Consider the following 25930-nt stretch of genomic DNA (forward strand, 5'->3'; position numbering starts at 1 on the left):
CCGCTTCCCACACAGGGATCCCACATCTCTGTGGTCTTACACAGGAAACAGGATCAGTGCCGTGTGTTCTGATTCAACTCCAAAATCAAATTGAAGGGCCTGTTTCTGAACTACCAGATAACTCTTGTAGCCAGACCCCACCCTAACCATTAAGGTGGATAGCTTTCTACCAGTGAAATGCCTGGATCCTCATTTGAGTCTCCTCCTGGGTCGTTAGCGAATACCTGTGAACACACTAAGGGTACTCTGGGAGCTGGCGGCATGTGACAGCTGCTGTACCCTGTTGTTTTCCTGGGCCCCAGGCTGTTGCGAGCTCATTGCTGAACCGGTTGATTCTCTGCTTGATGTTTCACTGTTCAGACAGAAACTCCACTGTTTTTATTACACTTCCAGCCAATTATTCACAGTTGTTATACTGTCTCCACATCAGTTTTGTCACTATTTTAATTATACCCCAGCCTTGCATAGGTGCTTCTACCATTTAAAGACTATTTTATAAAGACGACTCAGTTAGAATGTGGGAACACTTTTATCTACAAGGTTAAGTGACCCTCAGAAGAGGAAAAAAAATTGTGCAGGCACTACATCAGTAAAGCGAACGTAACTTAGGTCGCATTGTTTATGAGAGAGCCTTATCTGCTTTTAAGAGAGACTAATAAATCTGATAACATACAGCACAGTCTAGTTTAAAAGCAGGAGAAAGTTAATGGAGAAAAGAAAAGGTGGAGGGAAAGAAAGATGTACAGCAAAGGATACACAGAGACAGAACCAGATTTCAATTGGAGGAAATTTTATAAATCATTTTGTCCAATCTCCTTGGTGACTAAGGACGGAATTGAGGCCAGAGAAGTTACAGGATTTGCCCAATCCTGTATAAAACTAGGTGACTGCAGAGAGGGAATTGGAACCCAGGTTATCCCCAGCACTACCTATCAGAGAGAAAAACACAGGATGAGGAATGACAGAGGGAGTGAGGAAGGGCCAGGTAGAGGAACTGGATGCTGAATTTGTTTCCTGCTATGTTCAACTCTCGTGCTCCTTTTAACTTCAGAGGGGCCAGGCACCCCTCCCCTTCCAATATGTTGTTTTGTTCCAGCAGTTTTAAATTATCTTGGTAACATTTGGGGAAGAGCTTTACTTGCAAATTTAGTTGTAGAATTAAGATGTATTTTCTCATCTTTAGAACACTAAAGATTTGGTAAGCATAGAGAAGAATACTTAATGTTTCAGACCCTTAATTTTTAATCTCATAGTCATTGACCAGCTGATTTTCTTTCTTAAAAAATTGTACTGGGGGGCTTCCCTGGTGGCGCAGTGGTTGAGAATCTGCCTGCCAATGCAGGGGACACGGGTTCGAGCCCTGGTCTGGGAAGATCCCACATGCCGCAGAGCAACTAGGCCCGTGAGCCACAACTACTGAGCCTGCGCGTCTGGAGCTTGTGCTCCGCAACAAGAGAGGCCGCGACAGTGAGAGGCCCGCGCACCGCGATGAAGAGTGGCCCCTGCTCGCCGCAACTAGAGAAAGCCCTTGCGCAGAGGCGAAGACCCAACACAGCTATAAATAAATAAATAAATTAAAAAAAAAAAATTGTACTGGGGGCTTCCCTGGTGGCGCAGTGGTTAAGAATCCGCCTGCCAATGCAGGGGACACGGGTTCAAGCCCTGGTCCAGGAAGATCCCACATGCCGCGGAGCAACTAAGCCCGTGCGCCACAACTACTGAGCCTGCACTCTAGAGACCGCGAGCCACAACTACGGAGCCCACATGCCACAACTACTGAAGCCTGCGTGCCTAGAGCCCATGCTCCACAATAAGAGAAGCCACCGCAATGAGAAGCCCACGCACTGCAACGAAGAGTAGCCCCTGCTCTCAACAACTAGAGAAAGCCCGCGTGCAGCAGGGAAGACCCAGTGCAGCCAAAAATTAAATAAATGAATAAATAAATAAATTTATTAAAAAAAATTATACTGACAGCCATTGCCAACTGATTATCTTGCTTTTATTCTTGGAAAGTTTAAGATTGTTCAGTCTTACAGTGCCTGAAAAATTGTCCTTTTAAAAAACAATCAGTATTTATTTCACTGCGCAGAACCTTTTGTCTCCAGATCAAATTCAGGATGAATGAATGTGTGTGTAACTGGTGCTTATTGCAAATTATTTTTAAATACAATTTTAAGACTTTTCAGGGATAAAAAGGAATAACTTAAGTCTGAGGTGGTATTCCCAAATTAATTCATACATGTTATTTTTGTATAAATAGGATTCAACCAAGTTTAATTTCTTCATTCTTAATGCGAGTTCCATTTGTGAAACTATAAGGCTATCGTGTCCACTATGGCAACAACTAGTCACATGTGGCTATTGCAATGTAAATTTATGTTAATTAAAATTAAATTAAAAATTCAGTAGCTCAGTCACACTAGCCACATTTCAAGTGCCCAATAGCCACATATGGCTAGTGATTATTATATTGGACAGCGTAGATATAAAGCATTTCCATATCTCAGATAATTCTATTGGACATCACCGCTTAAGGACTAGTAACTGGGAATGACTCTCCTGGGTACACTTTTTGGCCAACTAACTTAAAACAGAAGCCAGAGGTTCCTTGCATGCATTTTAGAAATATAGCACATGACCCATATGTCTAAACTTGGTAACTTCATGGATTATTTCACAAGTGAGAAGAGCTAATGTCCTTTGAGGCTTTGAAGAACTAATGTCCTGCTTTCAAATGTTGCTCTCAAAGATAGGCAGTTTCTAACACAGAGCAGTCTAAAACTTCATGTATAAGTCAATTTGGAATTCAAAAGACATTTGCCCATAGATAAATATTGTAAATCACATGACTGAATTTTAGTACTTTGAAATAAAAATTAATGGAAATAATAACCAGCAGAAAATCAACAGTAAAATTTTAGAGTTTCAGAGGGTGTTATAGATTGGAGGGAAGAGGTATCACCGCACCACCCCCCCCCCCATACACACACACAATAAGGTTAGATTAAGTTGCTGACTTAACTGAGAATACAAAATCTTATTGGAAATGAGGTGGCTTCCAGGGCAAGAGCAGATGTGGCATATCTCAGTGGATCTTCCCTTGATCCCCAGAGTTCCTACTGGCATTTCTGGATAAGGAAAGGTCTTTACATGTCTGTAAGCTCAAATCATGCTACACCGCTGACCTTTTATAGTCACGGCTTACATCAGCAATCTGGAAGAACTCACACCAACGATGCGTGCATTTCTGTTTATGGGACTATTTATAAACGTCAGACATTTGTGGACTCTGGTCACAGTCAGCATCACCATAACAGCGCCCTCATCCTGAAGGAAGCAGTAGAGTTAGGGCTGGGAGCCCATGGGTACTCTGCCCCAGAAGGTCTGTTTTCCCAATCCATCCCCTCACTCTGATTTTATGGCTTTTTATTTGAATGGTTCAAAGATTGAGTTTTGACTGAAAACCGTGATCACTAATCCATCTCCCCAGAAAATCAAATTATGAAAAATTTAATTGATCTTGCTGGCTCTTGAGCAATAAGGTGGGATCAATTAGAAGAGGTAGATGAAAGTTTGTGTAGTGATTCTGGAGGGACTTTGGATACTTTCAAGAGCTCTCGTTATTGATGGTGATGATTATACTATTTATTCCTATTTTATTTTCAGACTCACGGCTTTGTTTCCCTTAACGGTAGTAGATCATTACACTGCTCATATAAATAGAATCTATATTTTTCTCCAAAATTGGGGGAAGGGGGGAGATGGGAGAGTGAAATATATTCCAGGGGACATTAAGCAGGAATCAGAAAAAGAAGCAAAGGAGACAGGACTAAGGAGAATATTTGTGGACATTCTGGGGGTGGGGAAAGATTGCTCTGAGCTTTGGGGAGGATGTGATGGTCATGATACCAGTGGAGCACTGGATACATTTGTGGAGCACTTCATGCACGTTTTGAAATGCTTTACATGTATTAACCCATTTACTGAGTTAATTAATATTTTAGTTAACTAGCTAACTCATTTAACTTTTGTCTTAAATTTAAGACAGAAAAACAAAAAAGTTAAATAAGGGACGTGAACTCCTTGAGAGAAAGACTGTAAGAAAGGTATTTTTCTCGTACCTCAGATAGCAAATTTGTCAGCAATAGCAGTTTCAAGGCTAAGCAACCAGCTCTTTGCCCTACCGTGCACTTATGATTCAAGATGTGGGAGGTAATCGAAAGTCCTGCTTTCCTGTTCCTTGACTTTAAAAGGAGGAGGGTGGATGAGATCAGTTATGGAGATCATCTTTGAGAATCTGAAAAAAGCTGTAGGATAATGTATATAACACCAAATTTTATATTTCATTAGAGAGAAATATTAGATCTCAGGTGTATCAGTCAGGTATGCTACAGTAACAAAAAATCTTAGAAGATATGCCATCAAATATTCCTCCTGGCTCATGATAGATGTTCATCCTGGGTTAGCTTAGAGCTCTGCTCCAGGACTTCTCAGCCAGGGATCCAAGCTGATGCATCCTGCACACCATCTGGGGGTATCACTGGCTGCTGGGCTATGGGAAGGCAATATGGCAGATACCATACTGGCTCCTAGGGCTTCCAGTTGGAAGTGACACACAGTTTCCATTCACATTTCATTGCCAAGCAAGACACCACGTGCCAAGAATAAAAGATTGAAATTTCAGTGAACAGACACAACAACTACCACACTAGGTCAAGAACCCTTGAACTAGGTGACCTCTAGGTTCCTTGGCAGTTCAAGGTTTCTGTGAGTCCAGGTTAACTTATATTATGCTTATTCAGAGTTTAGCCAGTAAGTCTACATGTCTAAATGCTAGACACCAATTCCCCTCCAATCAAGTGGTCATCCTTATAGTTAGGACAAAAGTGAGCCTTATCCTAATAGGGTATGAGCAGAAGTTTGTGGACTATTGCTACAGCCTTGAGTAAAAATTGAGGAGTTGAGTGGTTCTCTCCCTGGGGCCCCTAGCAACTTCTTCCAAGAGAGAAGATTGGGTTCCTCACTGGCAAAGTTATCTCAACAGTTTATATATAATGAGGTTGGACCAGACAGCTATTAATATCCCTTCCAACCCTGAAATTTTATGTTCTAGGCAGGTGCCTACTATTATTAAATGCTAGATGACCAGATTATAGAATGGTCAAGCAAAGTATATTTCAGGGAAAGGAAATCTAGAAAAGTAGCCATGAGAAAATCTAAGCAAGAGATCAGTAGCCTCAAAAGGCAAGTATAGGTCTACAGCATCATCAAATGCTGACCATAGCACTGCAATCCCAGTGACTTCAGCCCCTTCATAGTCTCCACCAGCTCTTTCTTCTTAACTATACACATGTGACATTTTCTCAATGTTATGGGAAGTGCTGTTCAAAGGCAGTTGTAAGGTGAGTCGCCTCATCAACTTCCTTCCAGCTAGAGTGCCTCCCTTCATGCCTTTATAGAAAGTCAGCTACCACTGTCCATCCTCATTTTATAGATGTGTAAACTGAGGTGCAGAGAGGGGCTGTATCTTGCTCAATAAAAAGGGCCATTTGGAGGCTGAGTCAGCCACCCATTTCCTTGAGACCCTGGAGTCAATGGCAAGACCTAAATTCCCTTTGTTTGGGGCCTGGTATTGATCCAGAGATCTCCCAAGAAATAGTATTTCTGGATCATTTACCTTGAAATACTCAACTTCCTCTTTTATTTTTCTTCATTCGTGAATTTGGCCTCCATTATTGCAAGAAAAGGTTATGCTCGCTCATAAGTCTCTGCCTACTTAAGGAGATTTATGGACTCATATCTTAATGCCACTCACCTTCTAAAGATGTCTTAGCTTGGCATACTCAGCCTGATGATGTATTGAAGGTATTTTGCTAATCATTTTCACCCTTTCTGCTTTTTCTGCCAGTTAAGATTATAATCATGTCTTGTGGCAGACTTTTTAAAGAATAAGGACCTTCTGGATGGTGATCTCTTTGTTTCTCTTTACAGTTCCTTATCAGCAGAATCCTTACAATCCCCGGGGCAGCTCCAATGTCATCCAGTGCTATCGATGTGGAGACACCTGCAAAGGGGAGGTGGTTCGCGTCCACAATAACCATTTCCACATCAGATGCTTCACCTGTCAAGGTAGGAGGCCCAATCTCCCAACACCCTTCTCAGATTCCTCGCCATGCTGTCACCCCAGGACATGCCATGGGGCAGGCAGAACAGACACAGGCAATTGAGATACCTACAAAGGCCTAAAATGACCTTCCTTGAGCCAGTAATGAGAGTTCTGCCTTCAGCAGCATGGCGTGAAGAGGGAGGGTAGAGTGAGGGAAGCGGTGGGATATGGGGGAGAAAGGGAGCCTGGTGACCCCAGAGTGGAAGCACTGACCCGGAAGGAAAAAGGCAATCCTGCAAGCTTATCTTACACATCTGAGAAGACTACTGGCTTGTGCCTATAAATCAATTTGAGAGCCAATGAAAGAGCAAGCTGTCACGGCTAAAATTTGGCATGGCTCTGACATGAGTGTGACAATCCTCAGAGGTTAGGTTTAACAAGGGAGAAGGTACGTCTTGACTTCAGTAAGGTTTGTAATTTGGGAGCAGGCGGACGCTGCGTTACCTCTAATTTTGACAGCTTACCCATGGCTAATTTATAAAACCTTAGCTCAACCCAGCTAAGCATTCCCAAAGGAAGAAGGCTCACTAGCAGCAGGTAAGGAGGGACTCGGCTGAAGGAGCCCGGAGAGCCCTCTGGCCCAAACAGGACAACACTCCCTCCCCAGTGTCCCTGTCTAATGCCACTCCAGCCTCCACTTCTTGAACTTTTCTTCCAGGCTTCCTGTTCCACAGAGAAGCCATTCTGATGTTGGATTGCTCTGTGAGTTTAGAAAATGTTTGACCTCAAACCTTTAACTTACACTTGTTGGTTTTAGATTTGTCCTCATGGGGTTTGATGAGCTCTTTGTGGTTGCTTTTGCCGGTGGCTGCCTTTCACATACTTGTAGCCAGGTCTGCCCCACATACACAGTTATATTGCAGGTCCTTAAACTGGGCCTCATCTGAAATGATTCCAACTTGTATAATCATCCTGAAGTCTTCTTCCTTGATCCTTTCTGGTTTGTCACTATCATTCCTAAAACTACTACCCAAAACAGACCATACTTCTCAAGGTCTGCCAAATACAGCAAGGTCTACATTTCTTTAATGTGACTGATATTGAATGAACTTCCCGAGAAGCCACTTCACACCACTGATGTATATTGAATTTAAGGTCAACTGAAATCCCCAGATCTGTTCATTTTAGTATCTGCTACTAAACCTCAGCCTCATGTATCTGAAATTGACTTCCTCTGCCGTCATTAAAGTTGCAAATTTCTTTCCCCAGGATCTAACTGGACTCTTCACTGAGCAAATAAATCTCATATTCATATTCCCTAATTTATTTATAGAAACTTATATGGGGTATATTTTAATTGTGTGGTTTTTATTTCATTTTATTTAAAAAATTTTTATTTTATATTGGAGTATAGTTGATTTACAATGTTGTGTTACAGCAAAGGTGGACAGCAAAGTGATTCAGTTCTACATATACATATATCTATTCTTTTTCAAATTCTTTCATTTAGGTTATTACAGAATATACTTTTTTAATACATCTTTATTGGAGTATAATTGCTTCACAGTACTGTGTTAGTTTCTCTTGTACAACAAAGTGAATCAGCCATATGCATACATATATTCCCATATCCCCGCCCTCTTGAGCCTCCCTCCCACCCTCCCTATCCCACCCCTCTAGGTCGTCGCAAAGCACCGAGCTGATCTCCCTGTGCTATGCGGCTGCTTCCCACTAGCTATCTATTTTACGTTTGGTAGTGTATATATGTCCATGTCACTCTCTCACTTCGTCCCAGCTTACCCTTCCCCCTCCCTGTGTCCTCAAGTCCATTCTCTACATCTGCATCTTTATTCCTGTCCTGCCCCTAGGTTCTTCAGAACCATTTTTTTTTTGATTCCATATATATGTGTTACCATATGGTATTTGTTTTTCTCTTTCTGACTTACTTCACTCTATATGACAGACTCTAGGTCCATCCACCTCACTACAAATAACTCAATTTCATTTCTTTTTATGACTGAATAATATTCCATTGTATTTATGTGCCACATCTTCTTTATCCATTCATCTGTCGATGGACATTTAGGTTGCTTCCATGTCTTGGCTATTGTAAATAGTGCTGCAATGAACATTGTGGTACATGTCTCTTTTTGAATTATGGTTTTCTCAGGGTGTATGCCCAATAGTGGGATTGCTGGGTCATGTGGTAGTTCTATTTTTAGTTTTTTAAGGAACCTCCATACTGTTCTCCATAGTGGCTGTATCAATTTACATTCCCACCAACAGTGCAAGAGGGTTCCCTTTTCTCCACACCCTTTCCAGCATTTATTGTTTCTAGATTTTTTGATAATGGCCATTCTGACTGGTGTCAGTTGATACCTCATTGTAGCTTTGATTTCCATTTCTCTAATAATTAGTGATGTTGAGCATCTTTTCATGTGCCTCTTGGCCATCTGTATGTCTTCTTTGGAGAAATGTCTATTTAGGTCTTCTGCCCATTTTTGGATTGCATTGTTTGTTTTTTTGATATTGAGTTCCATGAGCTGTTTGTATATTTTGGAGATTAATCCTTTGTCAGTTGTTTCATGTGCAAATATTTTCTCCCATTCTGAGGGTTGTTTTTTCATCTTGTTTATGGTTTCCTTTGCTGTGCAAAAGCTTTTAAGTTTCATTAGGTCCCATTTGTTTATTTTTGTTTTTTATTTTCATTATTCTAGGAGGTGGGTCAAAAAAGATCTTGCTGTGGTTTATGTCAAAGAGTGTTTTTCTTATGTTTTCCTCTAAGAGTTTTATAGTATCTAGTCTTACATTTAGGTCTTTAATCCATTTGGAGTTTATTTTTGTGTATGGTGTTAGATAGTGTTCTAATTTCATTCTTCTACATGTAGCTGTCCAGTTTTCCCAGCACCACTTATTGAAGAGGCTGTCTTTTCTCCACTGTATGTTCTTGCCTCCTTTTTTGTAGACTGGGTGACTATATGTGCGTGGGTTTATCTCTGGGCTTTCTATCCTGTTCCATTGATCTGTATTTCTATTTTTGTGCCAGTACCATACTGTCTTGATGACTATAGCTTTGTGGTATAGTTTGAAGTCGGGGAGCCTGATTCCTCCAGCTCCATTTTTCTTTCTCAAGATTGCTTCAGCTATTCGGGGTCTTTTGTGTTTCCATACGAATTGTAACATTTTTTGTTCTAATTCTGTGAAGAATGCCATGGGTAGTTGGATAGGGATTGCACTGAATCTGTAGATTGCTTTGGGCAGTATAGTCATTTTCATAGTGTTGATTCTTCCAATCCAAGAACGTGGTATATTTCTACATCTGTTTATGTCATCTTTGATTTCTTTCATCAGTGTTTTATAGTTTTCTGAGTACAAATCTTTCGCCTCCTTAGGTAGGTTTATTCCTAGTTATTTTATTCCTTTTGTTGCGATGGTAAGTGGGATTGTTTCCTTAATTTCTCTTCCTGATTTTTCATTGTTAGTGTATAGGAATGCCAGAGATTTCTGTGCACTAATTTTGTGTCCTGCAACCTTACCAAATTCACTGATTAGTTCTAGTAGTTTTCTGGTGGCATCTTTAGGATTTTCTATGTATAGTATCATGTCATCTGCAAACAGTGACAGTTTTACTTCTTCCTTTCCAATTTGTATTCCTTTTATTTCTTTTTCTTCTCTGATTGCTGTGGCTAGGGCTTCCAAAACTATGTTGAATAAGAGTGGTGAGAGTGGACATCCTTGCCTTGTTCCTGATCTTAGTGGAAATGCTTTCAGTTTTTCATCACTGAGTATGATGTTTGCTGTGGGTTTGTCATATATGGTCTTTATTATGTTGCGGTAGGTTCCGTCTATGCCCATTTTCTAGAGAGTTTTTTTTTATCATAAATGGGTGTTGAATTTTGTCAAAAGCTTTTTCTGCATCTATTGAGATGATCATATGGTTTTTATTCCTTAATTTGTTAATATGATGTATCACATTGATTGATTTGCATATGTTGAAGAATCCTTGCATCCCTGGGATAAATCCCACTTGATCATATTGTATGATCCTTTTAATATGTTGTTGGTTTCTGTTTGCTAGTATTTTTTGAGGATTTTTGCATCAACGTTCATCAGTGATATTGGTCCATAATTTTCTTTTTTTGTGATATCTTTGTCTGGTTTTGGTATCAGGGTGATGGTGGCTTTGTAGAATGAATTTGGTAGTGTTTCTCCCTCTGCAGTTTTTTGGAAGAGTTTGAGAAGAATTGGTGTCAGATCTTCCATAAATGTTTGATAGAATTCACCTGTGAAGCCATCTGGTCCTGGACTTCTGTTTTTTGGAAGATTCTTAATTACAGTTTCAATTTCATTACTTGGGATAGGTCTGTTTATATTTTCTAATTCTTCCAGGTTCAGTCTTGGAAAATTGTACCTTTCCAAGAATTGTCCATTTCTTCGTGGTTGTCCATTTTATTGGCATATAGTTGTTTGTAGTAGTCTCTTATAATCCTTTGTATTTCTGCAATGTCAGTTGTGCTTTCACCTTTTTCATTTCTAATTTTATTGATTTGCATCCTCTCCCTTTTTTCTTTTTTTTTTTTTTAATTAATTTATTTATTTATGGCTGTGTTGGGTCTTCGTTTCTGTGCGAGGGCTTTCTCTAGTTGCGGCAAGTGGGGGCCACTCTTCATCGCGCTGCGCGGGCCTCTCACTATCGCGGCCTCTCTTGTTGCGGAGCACAGGCTCCAGAGGCACAGGCTCAGCAATCGTGGCTCACGGGCCCAGCCGCTCCACGGCATGTGGGATCTTCCCAGACCAGGGCTCGAACCCGTGTCCCCTGCATTGGCAGGCAGATTCTCAACCACAGCGCCACCAGGGAAGCCCTCCCTTTTTTTCTTGATGAAGCTGGCTAACGGTTTATCAATTTTGTTTATCTTCTCAAAGAACCAGCTTTTAGTTTTACTGATCTTTGCTATTGTTTTCTTCATTTCTATTTCATTTATTTCTGCTCTGATCTTTATGATTTCTTTCCTTCTACTGACTTTGGGTTTTCTTCATTCTTCTTTCTCTAGTTGCTTTAGATGTAGGGTTAGATTGTTTGTTTGAGCTTTTCCTTGTTTCTAGATTGAATTGCTACAAACTTCCCTCTTGGAACTGCTTTTGCTGTGTCCCATAGGTTTTGGGTCATTGTGTTTTCATTGTCATTTGTTTCTAGGTATTTTTTTATTTCTTCTTTGAGTTCTTCAGTGATCTCTTGGTTATTTAGTAGTGCACTGTTTAGCCACCATGTATTTGTGTTTTTTACAGTCTTTTTCCTGTAATTAATTTCCAGTATCTTAGCATTGTGGTCAGAAAAGATGCTTGATACGATTTCAATTTTCTTAAATTTTCCAAGGCTTGATTTGTGACCCAGATGTCATCTATCCTGGAGAATGTTTCTGTGTGCACCTGGAAGAAAATGTAATTCTGCCACTTTCGGGTGGATGTTCTATAAATATCAATTAAATCTATCTGGTCTGTTGTGTCAATTAAAGCTTGTGTTTCCTTATTTATTTTCTGTTTGGATGATCTGTCCATTGGTGTAAGTGGGGTGTTAAATCCCCTACTATTATTGTGTTACTGTCGATTTCTCCTTTCATGGTTGTTAGCATTTGCCTTATGTATTGAGGTGCTCCTATGTTGGGTGCATAAACATTTATAGTTGTTACATCTTCTTCTTGGATTGATCCCTTGATCATTATGTAGTGTCCCTCCTTATCTCTTGTAACAGTCTTTATTTTAAAGTCTATTTTATCTGATATGAGTATTGCTACTCCAGCTTTCTTTTGATTTCCATTTGCATGGAGTATCTTTTTCCATCCCTTCAGTTTCAGTCTGTAGGTGTCCCTAGGTCTGAAGTGGGTCTCTTGTAGACAGCATATATATATATATGGGTCTTGTTTTTGTATCCATTCAGCCAGTCTGTGTCTTTTGGTTGGGGCATTTAATCCATTTTCATTCAAGGTTATTATCGATATGTATTTTCTTAATTGTTTTGGGTTTGTTTTTGTGGGTCTTTTTCTTCTCTTGTGTTTCCTGCCTGAAGAATTTTCTTTAGCATTTGTTGTAAAGCTGGTTTGGTGGTGCTGAATTCTCTTAGCTTTTGCTTGTCTGAAAAGCTTTTGATTTCTCCATCAAGTCTGAATGAGATCCTTGCTGGGTAGAGTAATCTTGGTTGTAGGTTTTTCTCTTTCATCACTTTAAGTATATCCTGCCACTCCCTTCTGGACTGCAGAGTTTCTACTGAAGAATCAGCTGATAACCTTATGGGGATTCCTTTGTATGTTATTTTTTGTTTTTCCCTTGCTGCTTTTAATATTTTTTCTTTGAATTTAATTTTTGTTAGTTTGATCAATACGTGACTTGGTTTGTTTCTCCTAGGGTTTATCTGTATGGGACTCTCTGTGCTTCCTGGACTTGTGTGACTATTTCCTTTCTCATGTTAGGGAAGTTTTCCACTATAATCTCTTCAAATATTTTCTCAGACCCTTTCTTTTCTCTTCTTCTCCTGGGACCCCCGTAATTCGAATGTTGGTGCGTTTAGTATTGTCCCAGAGGTCTCTGAGATTGTCTTCAATTCTTTTCATTCTTTTTTTCTTTATTCTGCTCCTTGGCAGTTATTTCCACCATTTTGTCTTCCAGCTCATTTATTCGTTCTTCTGCCTCAGTTGTTCTTTTATTGATTCCTTCTAGTGTATTTTTCGTTTCAGTTATTGTGTTGTTCATCTCCGTTTGTTTGTTCTTTAGTTCTTCTAGATCTTTGATAAACATTTCTTGTATTTTCTCAATCCGTGCCTCCATTCTATTTCTGAGATTCTAGATCATATTTACTATCATTACTGTGAATTCTTTTTCAGGTACATTGCCTATTTCCTCTTCATTTATTTGGTCTTATAGGTTTTTACCTTGCTCCTTCATCTGTGACATATTTTTTTGCCATCTCTCTCTTTTTTTTTTTTATGAGTGAGATTGTATTCCTGTCTTACTGGTTGTTTGGCCTGAGGCTTCCAACACTGAAGTTTGTAGGCTGTTTGGTAGAGCTGAGTCTTGGTGCTGAGATGAGGACCTCCATGAGACCTCACTCTGATGAATATTCCCTGGGGTCTGAGGTTGTCTGTTAGTCCAGTGGTTTGGACTTGGAGCTCCCACTGCAGGAGCTTCAGCCTGACCCCCGGCTAGTGAACCAAGATCCAGCAAGCCGTGTGGGGTGGCAAAAAAAAAAAAAAGGACAATAACAAAGTAAAAAATAAAATTAGACTAGGAAACTAACAGGTATGTTAGAAAGAATATAAAAATAAAAATATAGATGAATCAATAACCAGAAGGTACAACAGTATGACAATAGTAAAAAAGAGGAGGAAGGAAAAGAAAAAGAAAAAGAAAAAAAAATGGGGGAAAAGGCCTTGGCTGTGGAGGGTGGGACCTAAGCAGGGGTGGGGTTTGGGCTGTGGGTGGGGCCTATGCTTAGGACCCACAGGGCTGGAAAAGGCCCTGGGGGGTGTGGGGGTGTGGGGCTTAGGCTGAACGGAACAGAAGAGGCCCAGGCGTGCCTTGTGCCTCTGGTCTCAGAGGGCGGGGGACCCCACCTGGGAGCCCAGCAGGCTTCCTGGGCCTGAGTGGGCGGGGCAAATGCCCTCTGCTCCTCTCCTCGCCCTCCCGGTCCTGGAAGGCCCCTCCTGCCTGCCTCTCCTGTTCTCCCCTGGCCTCCGTCCTACGCTCCCAGGACCAACGCGGCCCAGAGGGGGCCTCTGTGGGTGATGGACCAGGCCCAAGAGCTGGGCAGACTTCCCCCGCCCATTGGGCAGGGGAAACGCTGGGCACATTCCCCCCTTATCTGAGCCCCTGTGGGTCCCTCCAGGCGTGGGAACCCCTCCCCCATCTCAGCCACCCCTCAGGGGCACTGGTTCTGTCCGGCCTCTGCTTCTCCTCTCCTCTCAGTCCCCCCACGTCCTACCGGTTTGCTTGGGAATTCCTCCCATCTCCTTGGGTATCAAGGTCCCCCACCAGCATCCAGAAGTCACCCTAGTTGTGGAGAGATGCAAACTCCCCGTCTTCCCACACCATCATCTTGACTCCGCCCCCATTACAGAATACTGACTGAAGTTCCCTATGCTTTACAGTGGATCCTTGTTGGTTATCTATTTTAAATATAGTGGTGTGTATATATGTCAATCACAAACTCCCAATTTATCACGCCCTCCCAACCTTTCCCCTTTGGTAACCATAAGTTTGTTTTCTAAGGCTGTGAGTCTGTTTCTGTTTTGTAAATAATTTCATTTGTATCATTTTTTAAAATTTCGCATGTAAGCTATATCATGTGATATTTGTCTTTCTCTGTCCATCTGTGTTGCTGCAAATGGCATTATTTCATGCTTTTTTAATGGCAGAGTAATATTCGATTGTATATATGTACCACATCTTCTTTATCCATTTGTCTATTGATGGACATTTAGGTTGCTTCATCTTGCCTATTGTAAACAGCACTGCAGTGAACATTGGGGTGCATGTATCCTTTTGAACCATGGGTTTCTCCAAATATATGCCCAGAAGTGGGATTGCTGGATAATTTGGTAGCTCTATTATTAGTTTTTTAAGGAACCTCCATACTGTTCTCCATAGTGGTTTTACCAATTTACATTCCCACCAACAGTGTACAAGGGTTTCCTTTTCTCCACACCCTCTCCAGCATTTATTGTTTGTAGACTTTTTGATGATGGCCATTCTGACTGGTGTGAGGTGACACCTCTTTACAGTTTTGATTTGCATTTCTCTAATAATTAGCAATGTTGAGCATCTTTTCATGTTGACCATCTGTATGTCTTCTTTGGAGAAATGTCTATTTAGGTCTTCTGCCCATTTTTTGATTGGATTGTTTGTTCTTTTGATACTGAACTGCATGAAACGTTTGTATATTTTGGAGATTAATCCCTTGTCAGTCACATTGTTTGCAAATATTTTGTCCCATTCTGTGGGTTATCTTTGCATTTTGTTTATTGTTTCCTTTGCTGTTCAAAAGCTTTTGAGTTTAATTAGGTCCCATTTGTTTATATTTGTTTCTATTTCATTACTCTAGGAGATGGATCAGAAAAGATATTGCTGTGATGTGTCAAAGATTTCTGCCTATGTTTTCCTCTAAGAGTTTTATAGTATCTGGTCTCACATTTAGGTCTTTAATCCATTTTGAGTTTAGTTTGTGTATGGTATTAAAGAATGTTCTAATTTAATTCTTTTTTTAAAGCTTTTTTTTGTATTTATTTATTTATTTGGCTGTGTCGGATCTTAGTTGCAGCATGGGGGACCTTCATTGCAGCATGCAGGATCCTTAGTTGCAGCATGCAGGATCTTTTAGTTATGGCATGCAGGATATTTTAGTTGCACCATGTGGAATCTTTAGTTGCGGCATGGGAACACTTAGTTGTGGCATGTGGGATCTAGTTCCCTGACCAGGGATTGAACCTGGGCCCACTGCATTGGGAGTGCAGAGTCTTACCCACTGGACCACGAAGGAAGTCCCTAATTTCATTCTTATACATGTAGCTGTCCAGTTTCTCCAGCACCACTTATTGAAGAGACTGTCTTTTCCCCATTGTATATCTTGCTTCCTTTGCCATAGATTAATTGACCATAAGTGCATGGGTTTATTTCTGAGCTTTCTATCCTGTTCCATTGTTTTTGTTTTTGTGCCAGTACCATACCGTTTTGATGACTTTAGCTTTGCAGTATAGTCTGAAGTCAGGGAGCCTGGTTCCTCAAGTTCCGTTTTTCTTTCTCAGGATTGCTTAGGCTATTCTGCATCTTTCGTGTTTCCACACAAATTTTTAAATTTTTTGTTCTAGTTCTGTGAAAAATGCCATTGGTAATTTGATAGGGAGTGCATTGAATCTGTAGATTGCCTTGGGTAGTATAATCATTTTGACAGTATTGATTCTTTCAATCAAAGAACATGGTATATCTTTCTGTCTGTTTGTGTCAATCTTCAATTTCTTCCATCAGCATCTTACAGTTTTCAGAGTAACAGGTCTTTTGCCTCCTAAGGTAGGTCTATTTCTGGGTATTTTTATTGTCTTTGATGCTCTGGTAAATGGCAGTGCTTCCTTAATTTCTCTTTCTGATCTTTCATTGTTAGTGTATAGAAATGCAAGAGATTTCTGTGTATTAATTTTGTATCCCACAACTTTACCAAATTCATTGATGAGCTCTAGTAGTTTTCTGGTAGCATATTTAGAGTTTTCTAGGTATAGTATCATGTCATCTGCAAACAGTGACAGTTTTACTTCTTCTTTTCCAGTTTGGATTCCTTTATTTCTTTTTCTTCTCTGATTGCCATGGCTAGGACTTCCAAAACTATGTTGAATAAAAGTGGTGAGAGTGGACATCCTTGCCTTGTTCCTGATTTTACAGGGAATGCTTTCAGCTTTTCACCATTGAGAATGATGTTAGCTGTGGGTTTGTCATATATGGCCTTTATTATGTTGATGTAAGTTCCCTCTATGCTCACTTTCTGGAGGGTTTTATCATAAATTGGTGTTGAATTTTGTCATAAGCTTTTCCTGCATCTATTGAGATGATTATATGGTTTTTATCCTTCAGTTTGTTAATGTGGTTTATCACACTGATTGATTTGTGAATATTGACGAATCCTTGCTTCCCTGAAATAAATTCCAGTTGATCTAGGTGTATGATCCTTTTTAATGGTGTATGATCCTTTTTAGTGGTGTATGATGCTTTTAATGTATTGTTGATTCAGTTTGCTAGTATTTTGTTGAGGATTTTTGCATCTATGTTCATCCATGATATTGACCTGTAATTTTCTTTTTTGTGATATCTTCTCTGATTTTGCTATCAGGGTGGCCTCATAGAATAAGCTTGGGAATGTTTCCTCCCTCTGCAAATTTTTGTAAGAATTTCAGAAGGAATTGGTGTTAACTCTTCTCTAAATGTTTGATGAATGCACCTGTGAAGTCATCTGGTCCTGGGCTTTCGTTTGTTGGAAGTTTTTTAATCACTGTTTCAGTTTCAGTACTTGTGATTGGTCTGTTCATATTTTCTGTTTCTTCCTGGTTCAGTCTTGGAAGGTTGTACCTTTCTAAGAATTTGTCCATTTCTTCTAGGTTGTCCATTTTATTGGAATATGGTTGTTTCTAGTAGTCTCTTACAATCCTTTGTATTTCTGTGGCATCAGTTGTAATGTCTCCTTTTTCATTTGTAACTTTGTTAATTTGAGCCCTCTTCCTTTTTTTCTTGATGAGTCTGGCTAAAGGTTTATCCATTTAGTTTATCTTTTAAAGAAACAAGTTTTAAGCTTCATTGATCTTGATTTTGTTTTTCTTCATCTCTATTTCATTTATTCTGCTCTGATCTTTATGACTTCTTCCTTTGGCTAACTTGGGTTTTGTTTGTTCTTCTTTTCTCTGTTTGCTTTAGGTGTAAGGTTAGGTTGTTTCTTTGAGATTTTCTTGTTTCCTCAGGTAAGATTGTATTGCTATAAACTTCCCTCTTAGAACTGCTTTTGCTGCATCCCGTAGGTTTTGGACCATCGTGTTTTTGTTTCATTTGTTCCTAGGTATTTTGTGATTTCCTCTTTGATTTCTTCAGTGATCCATTGAGTATTTAGTAACATATTGTTTAGCCTCCATGTGTTTGTGTTTTTTACAGGATTTTTTCCTGTAATTGATTTCTAGTCTCATAGTTTTGTAGTCAGAAAAGATGCTTGATATGATTTCAATTTTCTTAAATTTACTGAGGCTTGATTTGTGGCCCAGGATATAATCTATCCTGGAGAATGTTCCATGTGCACTTGAGAAGAAAATGTATTCTGCTGCTTTTGGATGGAATGTTCTATAAATATCAGTTAATTCCATCTGAGCTAATTGTCATTTAAGGCCTGTGTTTCCTTATTGATCTTCTGTCTGGATATCTGTCCATTGATTGTAAGTGGATTGTTAAATTCTCCACTATCATCGTGTTACTGTCGATTCTCCTTTTACGGCTGCTAGCATTTGCCTTATATATTGAGGTGCTCCTATATTGGATACATATATATTTACAATTGTTATATCTTCTTATTGGATTGATCCCTTGATCATTAGGTAGTGTCCTTCTTTGTCTCTTGTAACAGTCTATTTTGTCTGATATGAGTATTGCTACTTCAGCTTTCTTTGATTTCTATTGCATGGCATACCTTTTTCCACCCCCTCACTTTCAGTCTGTATGTGTCCCTAGATCTGAAGTGGGTCTCCTGTAGACAGCATATAAACGGATCTTGTTTTTGTATCCATTCAGCACCAGTCTGTGTCTTTTGGTTGGAACATTTAATCCATTTACATTTAAGGTAGTTATCAATATGTATGTTCTTATTGCCATTTTGTTAATTGTTTTGGATTTGTTTTTGCAGGTCTTTTTTCTCCCCTTCCTCTTTTGTTCTCTTCTCTTATGATTTTATGACTAATTTTAGTGTTGTGTTTAGATTCCTTTTCCTTTTTCTGTGTGTATTTACTGTAGGTTTTCGGTTTGTGGTTACCATGAGGTTTTGATATAGCAGTCTATATATATACAGGGTTGTTTTCAATTGGTGGTCTTTTAATTTCAAATGCATTTCCAATATCCTGCATTTGTATTCTCCTCACAGTTCCCGGTTTTGATATCATATTTGCGTAGATGATTTCCTACCTTTACTATATGTTTGCCTTTACCAGTGAGCTTTTCCATTCATAATTTTCTTATTTCTATGTGTGGCCTTTTCTTTTCCACGTAGAGAAATTCCTTTACCATTTGTTGTAAAGCTGGTCTGGTGGTGCTGAATTCTTTTAGCTTTTGCTTGTCTGTAAAGCTTTTGATTTCTCTGTCAAAGCTGAACAAGAGCCTTGCTGGGAAGAGTATTTTTGGTTATAGGTTTTTCCCTTTCATCATTTTAAGTATATCATGCCACTCCCTCTGACCTGCAGAGTTTCTGCTGAAAAATCAGCTGATAACCTTATGGATATTCCCTTGTATGTTATTTGTTGCTTTTCCCTTGTGGCTTTTAATATTTTCTTTCTGTCTTTATTTTTTGTCAGTTTGATTACTATGTGTCTTGGTGTGTTCCTCCTTGGATTATCCTGCCTGGGAGTCTCTGCACTTCCTGGACTTGGAAGACTGTTTCCTTTCCCATGCTAGGGAAGTTTTTGGCTGTTATCTCTTCAAATATTTTCTCAGGTCCTTTCTCTCTCTCTCTCTCCTCCTCCTTCTGGGACCCCTATAATGCAAATGTTGGTGTGTTTAATGTTGTCCCAGAGGTCTCTTAGACTGTCCTCATTTCTTTTCATTCTTTTTGCTTTCCTATGGCAGTGATTTCCACCGTGCTGTCTTTCAGCTCACTTATTCATTCTGCCTCATTTATTCTGCTGTTGATTCCTTCTAGTGTATTTTTCATTTCAGTTATTGAATTGTTCATCTCTGTTTGTTCTTTAGATCTTCTAGCTCTTTGTTAAACATTTCTTGTATCTTCTCAGTCTGTGCCTCCATTCTTTTTCCAAGATCTTGGATCATCTTTACCATCATTACTCTGAATTCTTTTTCGGGTATATTGCCTATCTCCACTTCATTTAGTTGTTCTTCTGTGATTTCATCTTGTTCTTTCATCTGGGACATATTTCTGTGTCAACTCATTTTGTCTTGCTTTCTGTGATTGTGGTTTCTGTTCCGCAGGCTGCAGGATTATAATTCTTCTTGCTTCTGCTGTCTTCCCCCTGGTGGATGAGGCTGGTCCAAGAGGCTTGTGCAGGCTTCCTGGTGGGAGGGACTGGTGCCTGCCCACTGGTGGGTGGAGCTGTGTCTTGTCCCTCTGGTTGGCAGGGCCGTGTCAAGAGGTGTGATTAGCGGGAAGCTGTGGGCTCAGGAAGACTTTAGGCAGCCTGTCTGCTGATGGGTGGGGCTGTTTTCCAGCCCTGTTTGTTGTTTAGCCTGAGGTGTCCCAGCACTGGAGCCTAAAGGCTGTTGGGTGGGGCCAGGTCTTAGTGAGAAAATGGTGGCCTCTGGGAGGGCTCACGCCAATGAGTACTCCCCAGAACTACTGCCACCAGTGTCTTTGTCCCTGCAGTGAGCCACAGCCACCCCCCTGCCTCCACAGGAGACCCTCCAATCCTGGCAAGTAGTTTTGACCCAGGATCCTATGAGGTCACTGCTTTTTCCCCTGGGTTCTGGTGTGCATGAGCCCTTGTGTGCACCCTCCAAGAGTGGAGTTTTCTGTTTCCCCCAGTCCTGTGGAATTCCTGCGATCAAACTCCACTGGTCTTCAAAGCCAGATGCTCTGAGGGCTCCTCCTCCTGATGCCAGACCCCCCAGGCTGGGGAGCCTGATGTGAGGCTCAGAACTTTCTCTCCTGTGGGAGAACCTCTTTGATATAATTATATTCCAGCTTGTGGGTCACCCACCCAGCAGGTATGGGATTTGATTTTATTGCAATTGCACCCCTCCTACCGTCTCAAAGTGGCTCCTTCTTTGTCTTTGGATGTACAATATCTTTTTTGGTAGGTTTCAGTGTTTTTGTTGTTGTTGTTGATAGTTGTTCAGCAGTTAGTTATGGTTTTGTTGTTTTTGTGAGAGAAGGTGAGTTCATATCCTTCTACTCTGCCATCTTGGCAAAACTTCATGTGGTTTGTATTTTATATTGAGGATTGGCATACCCCTTTAGTGCAAGTTGACCTGCAAGAGTATCTTGGCGGGTGACCATTTTTACATCCCCAGAAATTGAAACAGGGCAAAGAGTAATGAGAATAAAATTGTTATAAGGAGATTTGAGCCATGACTCTACAGTTATATTCTTAAGAGGTTGTATTTGTTATGTTTTGCCTTAAGCCAAAATTTAATAGTTTAAAACAATCTTTTATTTAGCTCTTAATTCTCTGGGTTGGCTGGGCACTTCTTCCAATCTGACCTGGCTCTGCTTATCTCTCCTCGCCTCATCATGATGTTATGGTGGGTCTGCTGGCAGTGGTTGGCAGGTTGACCTGAGTACCTCCATTTGGCTTCTCATCCTCCAGCAGGCTGGCTTGGACTCGTTTCCATGGTGGTCTCAGAGTTCCAAATTCAACAAGAGAGCAGACTTCACTAAACAAGATCTTTTCAAGCCTCAGCTTATGCTATACTTGCTAATGTCCCATTGGCCAAAACAAGTCAAATGCCCAACCCAGATTCAAGATCATGGAGAAACAAACTTTGCCTTTTGTGTGAGGGCCTACAGAATCAGATTTCAATGGTGTGAATACAGAGAAGGGAAGAATTTGGCCATTTTGACAGTCTACCATAGGGAGGTCATAGAAATTCTTTTAATGGAGATTTTGAAAACAAAAGAGACTATTATTTTTCTGAATATTTTCAATGTCAACTTGCTTAGAGTGTATTTTTGTTTCCAGCAGTAACCAGTATAGGGATTAGTTACCCTAAATAGCCTTCTCATTTGAAAAATCTAAAATCTCTATGAATTTCTTTTACAACCCTTTTAAAGTGGACTGCTGTACTGACATGAAAGGAAGGAATCTGTAGAGGTAAAAAATAAAAATAAAAGCAGATATCTGGGTGTGAGTGCAAATGCCAGATTTAATCTTCATGGTTTATGCTAAACCTTGAAGACCTTGAGCTTTTACCTTGATAGCTATATGGATCATGGAGAACAGGAGTCAAAGCCTACAGCCTGATCAAAGTAGGATTCTAACTGTAGACCTCTGAGTAAGCCGAGGTTTCCCCCTACAAAAACTTCTTCTCAGTGTATAGATGGATGAGAAGTAAACTGGAGAAGGAAACAGCACTGAAACTTGCCTGTACCAACTTGGGCACTGGGTAGAAGAGAATAAAACTTGTATCAAAATGTCTACCCATAATCCACCCTGTATATGGATTCACATTCTATTTTCATGCTATATATTTGGCATTAAAAAAAAAAAGTGAAACAATTTAAAAGAAAGTGGTCCCACACTTGGCAAATGTCAGAAGCAAAGGATAATCCTCTTTAGAGGAACTCAGCTTTATTCCTGACCTCAAAGAATTACTACAGATAAAATTATTAGCAAAACGAATAACTCACAGTCAAAAATGTACAAATCATAATGGGGGAGAGCCAGCAGAAACGATGGAAAGTAGACAGGGAACCTCAAAGACTTAATAGACTGGAATTTTCTGACATTATATAATAACTACATTCAATATGTTTAAACAAGTAAGACAAGCCAGAAGAAAATGAGCAAAAAACCACACATTTTAACAAATAACACAGCAGATGTGAAAAAGAAACAACATAAACATTTTTTTAATTTAAGTTTTTATTTTATATTGGAGTATAGTTGATTTACAATATTGTGTTAGTTTCAGGTGCACAGTAAAGTGATTCAGTTATACATATACATATATCCATTCTTTTTCAGATTCTTTTGCCATATAGGTTATTGCAGAATGTTGAGTAGAGTTCCCTGTGCTATACAGTAGGTCCTTGTTGGTTATCTATTTTATATATAGTAGTGTGTGTATGTTAATCCCAAGCTCCTAATTTATCCCCCCCCCCCCACGTTTCCCCTTTGATAACCATAAATTTGTTTTTGAAGTCTGTGAGTCTGTTTCTGTTTTATAAATAAGTTCACTTGTATCGTTTTTTTTTTTAACTTTTTATAGTGTGTACAGCTTTTTTGGTTTTCTTTGCATTCTGTTACCCTGTGCGATGGGAAGGGAGAAAGTGAATGAACACCACATCTATGCAGGATTTGACCACCCATGAAGCAGGTGCTCAGTGCACAGGTTGTTTGATATGAACCTGACCATAAGGAAAGGCAATAGAGAAATAACAAAGTTCTTTGTTATTTTGAAACAACGTACATTTTACACATAAAAATGTATAATATTTGAAATTAAAAACTCAACGTATGGATTAAATAGCACATCAGATGTTGCTGAAGAGATAATAAACTGTAAGATTTAGCAAAGAGAGAGGTATATACATATAGCTCAGAAATATAAGAAAGTGATAAAAATAAAAGAGAACTTTATACATGGAGAATATAGTGAGAAGGTTTGACATATATCTAATCAGAGTTCTAGAGATGTATTATAGAGAACATGAGTAGGAAGACAATATTTGAAGAGATAACATCTGTGAATTATGTAGAACTGTTGAGAGACACAAATATCTAGGAAACTTAATGAATCCCAGTAGAAAAATATAAAGAAATCTACCTACACACATCATGGTGAAACTGCAGATCACCAAAAACACCCAAAAAAACCCGTCTTAAAAGTAGCCACAGATAAAAGACAGATCATCTGCATATGAATGGTAAATAAGCTGACAGCTGAAGTTTTAGTCACAACAAGGAAATCTGAAAACAGTGGAATAATACCTTTATGTACTGAAAGAAGTAACTGCAAATTTAGGATTATGTATTCAGCAAAACTATCTTTCAAGAACAAAGGCAAACCCACAGCTTAAATCATACTTAATGCTGAAAGACTGTTTCCCTGTGAGATCAAAAATAAGAAAAGAATGTCTTCTCTTACTGCTTCTATTTAACATTATACTGCACGTTCATGCTAGGTCAATTAGGCAAGAAAATGAAATAGAAGTCACCCAGATTGAAAAAGAAGTAAGACTATCTCTATTTGCACATGACATGATCTTGTATATAACAAATCCTAAGGAATGTGCTAAAAAAGATGATTAGAACTAGCAAATAAGTTCATCAGATGTCAAGGTACAAGATCAATATACCAAAATCAATTGTATTTCTATACACTTGCAATGAACAATCTGAAAATAAAATTGAGAAAACAGTTCCATTTACAATACCATCAAAAATAAAATGCATAAGAGTTTAACAAGAGATGTTCGGCCCTGAACCAAGATGGCGGAGTAGAAGGACGTGCTCTCACTCCCTCTTGCGAGAACACCAGAATCACAACTAGCTGCTGGACAATCATCGACAGGAGGACACTGGAACTCACCAAAAAATATACTCCATATCCAAAGACAAAGGAGCAGCCACAGTGAGATAGTAGGAGGGGCACAATCACAGTAAAATCAAATCCCATAACTGCTGGGTGGGTGACTCACAGACTGGAGAACACTTATACCACAGAAGTCCACCCACTGGAGTGAAGGTTCTGAGCCCCACGTCAGCCTTCCCAACCTGGGGGGTCCAGCAATGGGAGGAGGAATTCCTAGAGAATCAGACCTTGAAGGCTAGTGGGATTTTTTTTTTAAATATTTATTTATTTTATTTATGGCTGTGTTGGGTCTTCGTTTCTGTGTGAGGGCTCTCTCCAGTTGCGGCAAGTGGGGGCCACTCTTCATCGCGGTGTGCGGGCCTCTCACCATTGCGGCCCCTCCCGCCACGGAGCACAGGCTCCAGACGCGCAGGCTCAGCAGTTGTGGCTCACAGGCGTAGCTGCTCCGCGGCATGCGGGATCCTCCCAGACCAGGGCTCGAACCCGCGTGCCCTGCATTGGCAGGCAGATTCTCAACCACTGCACCACCAGGGAAGCCCCGGCTAGTGGGATTTGATTGCAGGACTTTGACAGGACTGGGGGAAACAGAGACTCCACTCTTGGAGGGCACACACAAAGTAGTGTGCGCATCGGGACCCAGGGGAAGGAGCAGTGACCCCAGGGGAGACTGAACCAGACCTACCTGCTAGTGTTGGAGGGTCTCCTGCAGAGGCGGGGGGTGGCTGTGGCTCACCATGGGGACAAGGACACTGGCAGCAGAAGTTCCGGGACGTACTCCTTGGCATGAGCCCTCCCAGAGTCTGCCATTAGCCCCACCAAAGAGCCCAGGTAGGTTCCAGTGTTGGGTTCCCTCGGGCCAAACAACCAACAAGGAGGGAAGCCAGACCCACCCATGAGCAGTCAAGTGGATTAAAGTTTTACTGAGCTCTGCCCACCAAGGCAACAGTCAGGTCTACCCACCCCCAGTCCCTCCCATCAGGAAACTTGCACAAGCCTCTTAGATAGCCACATCCACCAGAGGGCAGACAGAAGAAGCAAGATGAACTACAATCCTGCAGCCTGTGGAACAAAAACCACATTCACAGAAAGATAGACAAGATGAAAACGCAGAGGGCTATGTACCAGATGAAGGAACAAGATAAAACCCCAGAAAAACAACTAAATGAAGTGGAGACAGGCAACCTTCCAGAAAAAGAATTCAGAATAATGATAGTGAAGATGATCCAGGACCTCAGAAAAAGAATGGAGGCAAAGATCAAGAAGATGCAAGAAATGTTTAACAAAGACCTAGAAGAAGTAAAGAGTAAACAAACAGAGATGAACAATACAATAACTGAAATGAAAACTACACTAGAAGGAATCAATAGCAGAATAACTGAGGCAGAAGAACGGATAAGTGACCTGGAAGACAGAATGGTGGAATTCACTGCTGCAGAACAGAATAAAGAGAAAAGAATGGAAAGAAATGTAGACAGCCTAAGAGACCTCTGGGACAACATTAAATGCAACAACATTTGCATTATAGGGGTCCCAGAAGGAGAAGAGAGAGAAAGGACCCGAGAAAATATTTGAAGAGATTATAGTCGAAAACGTCCCTAGCATAGGAAAGGAAATAGCCACCCAAGTCCAGGAAGCACAGAGTCCCATACAGGATAAACCCAAGGAGAAACACGCCGAGATACATAGTAATCAAATTGGCAAAAATTAAAGACAAAGAAAAAATATTGAAAGCAGCAAGGGAAAAACAACAAATAACATACAAGGGAACTCCCATAAGGTTAACAGCTTATTTCTCAGCAGAAACTCTACAAGCCAGGAGAGAGTGGCATGATATACTTA

The 25930-nt window shown here is 40.2% G+C and overlaps 1 protein-coding gene across 7 annotated transcripts in view; it reads left to right on the forward strand.

Annotated features, from left to right (window-relative positions):
- The window catches only part of ABLIM3 (actin binding LIM protein family member 3), a 146738-nt gene that overhangs the window by 35517 nt on the left and 85291 nt on the right, over window positions 1-25930 (forward strand). For all 7 annotated transcript variants that reach the window (XM_036848833.1, XM_036848835.1, XM_036848836.1 and 4 more), the window contains exon 3: window positions 5992-6129. In XM_036848833.1, the coding sequence (XP_036704728.1) occupies window positions 5992-6129 (138 nt within the window). The remainder of the gene's footprint in view (window positions 1-5991; window positions 6130-25930) is intronic.

This window comes from Balaenoptera musculus, chromosome 3 (genome assembly GCF_009873245.2).
Source record: "Balaenoptera musculus isolate JJ_BM4_2016_0621 chromosome 3, mBalMus1.pri.v3, whole genome shotgun sequence".
Taxonomy (NCBI): Eukaryota; Metazoa; Chordata; class Mammalia; order Artiodactyla; family Balaenopteridae; genus Balaenoptera; species Balaenoptera musculus.